This window comes from Myotis brandtii, unplaced genomic scaffold (genome assembly GCF_000412655.1).
Source record: "Myotis brandtii unplaced genomic scaffold, ASM41265v1 scaffold133, whole genome shotgun sequence".
Taxonomy (NCBI): domain Eukaryota; kingdom Metazoa; phylum Chordata; class Mammalia; order Chiroptera; family Vespertilionidae; genus Myotis; species Myotis brandtii.
In genome coordinates this window covers 1,946,407-1,951,425 of record NW_005354718.1, presented here as the reverse complement: position 1 = coordinate 1,951,425, position 5,019 = coordinate 1,946,407, and the positions used below count along the sequence as shown (strand labels likewise).

At 58.4% G+C, this 5,019-nt stretch overlaps 1 protein-coding gene across 1 annotated transcript in view; it reads right to left on the bottom strand.

Moving 5' to 3' along the window:
• Positions 1-2,339: 2,339 nt before the first annotated feature.
• Positions 2,340-5,019, bottom strand: part of DLL4 (delta-like 4 (Drosophila)) — a 28,329-nt gene continuing 25,649 nt past the window's right edge. The window contains exons 10-12 of the mRNA XM_005860335.2: positions 4,540-5,018; positions 3,930-4,038; positions 2,340-3,393 (exon numbers count right to left, since the gene is read on the bottom strand). Of these exons, the coding sequence (XP_005860397.1) occupies positions 3,388-3,393; positions 3,930-4,038; positions 4,540-5,018 (594 nt within the window). The 3' untranslated portion in view covers positions 2,340-3,387. The remainder of the gene's footprint in view (positions 3,394-3,929; positions 4,039-4,539; position 5,019) is intronic.

Below are 5,019 nucleotides of genomic sequence, written 5' to 3'. Positions count from 1 at the left end.
GGGTCGGATCCCGCGCCCTGGACGCGAAGGAGGGCGCGGCCGCCCTGGGAAGGCGATGGGACCTCCCGGGCGCATCCTCTCCCCGGGAAGGGACAGTCATCGTCCCCGGAGTGAATCACTTCCATCCCCTTCCCGGAATGCAGCCGACCACGTGGGGGGCGAGGAGGGGCTGGGCCAGCGGATCCTGGGGACCCACGCAAAGACTGGGAGTGCTGCAAGGAGGGGAGAGCCCTGCGGGTCCCCGTTGGGGGTGCAGTATCCATACTGCCTGCGTTTACTCTGCTGGCTTCATTTAGCTGGGATGGGGCGAGGTAGGAGCCGCTACCATTTTATACCCCCCTGACCAGTCTGACCGTGGCCCTGTGGCAGCGGAGGGGACCGTAGTTGAGCAAGCAGGATAAAGACATTCATTCTTTTCTTCTTCACAGCTTCTCCCTGACTCACCTCCCTGCAGTGATATCCAGGTGTTTCCCAGCCACTGGGCCCTGAAAAGGCAGCTGTCCTCAGAGCTGGAGGTCACTGTGGGGTCAGACTTACCCTGCAGGCAGGGCTGCCTCCAGGCTGTTCAGGAACTGCTGCGCTCTGAATTCTCTTGTGAAATACCCGTGCTGATTAAACATGGGCATTTGCTAAGCCGTGGCGTGTACTCCACAGCGAGTCTAGAGCCTTGTTTCTGCCAAGCCTGGGACCGCTCTCCCGTGCACCTGGACACTCCATCAGGAGGGTCTTTGGAACCTTAACTAAGAGAAGGGGCTGGACCCTCGGGAAGGGACCTGGAAATCCTGGGGAGAGGAGGGCTTCCACCGTGGTCTGTTCACACCCCAAGTGCCTGGCCCACCTTCTGCCATGTCGACAGAGGGGGAGACTGGCCTGAGCTACAAGTCGAGCTGCCCAGACCTCTTTCCCCAGAAAGCTGGTGTGGTGGGCTCTGCCAGCTCTCTGCCTAGGGTGTCAGAGCCAGAGAGTGGGTCTAGCCAGCCAGCTCCTCTGCAGGGTTTTTCTTTGAGGTGCTGGCAGCCAGTGCAGTCCAGCACAGCCGGGTGGTGTGGACGTGCAGGCTTGCGGGTGTCCTACCTGTCCCCCACATGGGAGCCTCGTCATCTGGCCTGCGTGTCCCAGCCCAGTTTCCCCCCGCCCCCCCAGGGTCCGGGAGCCGCTTTCCTGTTTCATTTTGGGCAGGAAGAGTGAGGTCGTGTTGTTCTTCCCCCTGCTGCCGGCTCAGGCTGTGGGAACGGTTCCCTGAATGCTTTCCTGTTTGATACCCTGTGTGTGCAACAAGGGAACAGGGACCAATGAGTGAGGCGTGGAGCCTGTGCGTGCAGGGAGTGAGATGAGCCTAGGTCTCTGGCTCCCGGGTCTCTGGCGTAGGCACCCGGATCAGGGGCAGGCGTGCTGTGTGTGTGGCAGGAGAAAGAGGAAAAGGGAGGCAAGTAGCACTGCATATACTGGGACTCCATTGGGAGCATCTGGCGGGCCTCTTTTGCCTTACTGTGGACAGGCTGAGGGCTGGGAGCATCTGCTCAGCTTTTTGTCAATGGCTTTTTTTCCCATCATTTGCTCTCCATGGGGTATATCTGTGGCTGTAAAAAGAGGACGGTGGCAGCCTAGGACCATTCTGCACCTTAGAGGAAACGAGGCATGAAGTTGAAACTGGCAACTCCCTCATTAGTGTCTCAGCCACAGAAACCTGGACTCAGGAAGGCCACCCTCTCCTCTTCCTCCCCTCCCTGCTGACCAGGTGCCCAGACTCAGCTCTCTTGTCCAGCTGCAAGGAGGACAGGCCAAGGCAAAGAACCCCTCCCCCAAGACCAGTGCCCTACGGGGCTGAAAAAGAGTAGGTGCCAGTCCATCTAAAACCCTGCATTGGCAGGAAGAGGGACCCAGATGTCAGCATGGTTCAGAGACTCCATTCTCCAACAACCAAATCCTTTCAAAGAGAGGAAAACAGGCAGGATTGTCCTCTTCCCCCAAATTCCTATATCCCCCAGGCTGACTTTGGAGCCCATGAGCTTTTTCAGACTTGAGAGAAAAAAGGGACAGATTTAGGTCAGAGGGCATATCACCCAAGGAATGCTGGGAGCATAAGGAGGATGTAGAGCCGCAGACAGCCTCCAACCATCAGGCAGGGAAGACTGGTCGGGGCTGGGACTAGATGGGCGAGGCCAGGCTTCCCAAGGACTGGAAGGGGACAAGCGCCTGGAGCACAGCAGGCCAGGCCCCAGTGTATGCACAGGGCCCAGGGGTTCTGGTGGAGCAGCGGGCAGCAGTATGGGAAGGGGAGTCAGAGAGGACGGGGACAGCATTCCCACTCGGCCATCACAAAGACAGGACCCAAGAAGTAATAAACTCCTATACACATCTGTTCCATATTATAAATACACATTATATACAAAATAATGTTATAAAATGTAGAAATGTCAGTGCTTCTGATTCTTAAATTATCGAAATACTAGACTCCAAAATAAACTACAAAAAACAAACAAAATAAAAACTCATATTATTGATTTCTGAAGATCCACTAGGGGCAGTAGTGGGCATGGGGAGAGCTCAGACTCAAGGCCATAGGAATGGGCCTGAGGGAGGAAAGGGCCTGGGTGATGACAACCCAATTTCTCCCTCCTGGGATTTCCAACATCGCTGCCCTGAGCTCCCTAGTTAGGCCCGGCACCCCTGGCTGGCCCTCCACCTGTCTGCTCACAGGAGCCCAGAGGCACCCAAAACCAGAGGCTGTAGAAGCCAGGTAAGGCTTACCAACATTCTCGCCCAGTGGGCCTGCCCAGGGAGCGGCTGGGTGGTGTTATGAAGACAGCCCAAACGCAGCCGTTGGAGGCACGTGGGCAGAAAGTGCTCCTCCCACTTTGGGTGCTCACCTCACCTGCAGGGCAACCCCTGCCAACAGCCACACCTGGTGGTTTCCTGGCCCACGGATGGCCCTGCCCTTACTGGCCTCCTCTCTCCTCTCTGATTTGGACCCAGCTGTCACCATGGAGCCTCGGCCAAAGGCACTTTTGGAAACACAGATGCCAGTGGAGGCCGCAGCAGCTCCGGGCCCTACGGGACCACTGCCACTCCCTCTGGAAAACAGGCCAGACTCCAAAGGAGCCCTCTGAAGGCCACTGCTGGCAGGGCAGGTCCCAGTGGCGCCTCTCCTCTTCTCGGTTCCCCTGGCTGTGCGGCTGCCAATCTGATGCCAGACAGACACCCAAAGGTGTGGAAGGTACTGCATCTCTTGGCAAGTTCACAGTCTGTCCAGTTCATGCCATTCCGTCTTCCTCCTGAGAGCAGCACGTTGCATATTAAAAATGTCCCATCCAGGATGCAATGTAAACAATGCAGAAGGAAGGTCCAGCTGCTGGGCAAAGCTGGAATGTCCTGGGAGGCTTCTCCTTATACCTGGGGAGCATGTGGAGAGTGGGAGAGTGGGTTACCCTGGCGTACAACGCCCTCCCTCCATGGCTGCCCTGGGCCTCCCTGGGAGAAGCCAATAGGGCAGATGGGGTGAAGGGAAGGGAGGGCAGGCCCCCCCTGATCCTCTGTCCCAGCACAAGCACCTGCCTGGGGGCCTGTGCTCTTAAGTGGGCCGATGGAGGAAGCCAGGGAGAAGGGGCAGGAGGGGCACAAGGCAACCACCCTCACCCACCAGCAGCTGGGAAGCAGTGCCTGGGAGCTGGCCGGGTGCCACGGCTGCCCAGCCCAGCACTAACACAGCAGGAAGAGACCAGGCTGGGCTCACCAGCACGGCTCCTGTTTCACACCCTCTGTTTCAACGAGACTAGCAGGGACCCAAGAGCCACTGAACCTGGCCTGCCAAGGAAGGGTCCTGACCCACCCCGGAGTGGCCCCTGAGGTCAGGAGTAACCAGACCACTTTCCCATCCCCCAAAAGGCAGGCAGGGCCACGCTGGAAGGACAGGCGAGCCCAGCACTCACCTCTGTGGCAATGACACATTCGTTCCTCTCCTCTGATATCAAACACACGGACTGATACATGGAGTCCCTGGGGGAGCATATCGCTGATATCCGACACTCTGGCTTTTCACTAAGGGAACACAAGACAGGTCGCTGAGGGAGGTATGGGGAGAGGGCTGGGGGAAGGGTGGGGGCACCAACCTGGAGCCTGGAGCGCCAAAGGGCACTGGCATGAGTGGCTCTGGGAGAAGACACAGGACTGGAGATGCCCAACATTAGCCTGGGGGACAGGTGGGAACAGGCCCCTAAGAGAGCCACAGGACCCCAATCTTATCGGAGCGTCTCAGGCCTGGCAAAGCCAGCATTGCCACTAGAGGCCTGCCATGGCAGAGAAAGCTGGAAGTCACAAGAGACACAATGTGGGCACTTGACATTGTGAATGAACGAATGAATGAATGTGAGGGAGGGAAAAAGACCCCTGGCAGGACTTTTGTTGGAAAATCAGTAGCAAAACCCCGTTTGCTAAAAAGCAGTCAAAGGCCCGGTGCCAGCCTCCAACCTGTCCTGAGGGAGCCCAGGCAGGACCACTAGGGGCCTGTGGCCAGGCCCTGGGCCTCCAGGTGCTGCTCACCTGTGTAACCGCAGGGGCGCCTTCTCCCCTAAGCTCTTGTCACTGTGGGAATACTTCCCCAGCAGGGTCCCCCGCCCCAGGGGTCCTGGGGCCAGATTATAGTCCAATGTGTGGTTCTGCTGTTTGCCACAGTTGGACTTGTCCAGGCCACAGTCTACTTCCAGCTCCTTCTTCTGGTTTGTGTTCTTGAGCTGGGCGGCGGGGATCAGGTTGTCCTTTTGGAAGTCTGACAGGTTGTTCATGGCCTCCCTGCTGCCGTCGTCCGGCCGCCGAAGCCGCAGCTGCCGCACAGCCACGGCCACCATGCCCAGCAGCACCAGCACCACCACCAGCCCCACGCCCAGGGAGACAGCCACCCAGGGGAAGCTGGGTGGCATGCTCACAGGGAACTCGCAGCGGCTACCCACAAAGCCGTAGGGGCAGTTGCAGACGAAGCTGTCGGGGGAGCGGCCGGGGTAGCAGGTGGCCCCGTTGAAGCAG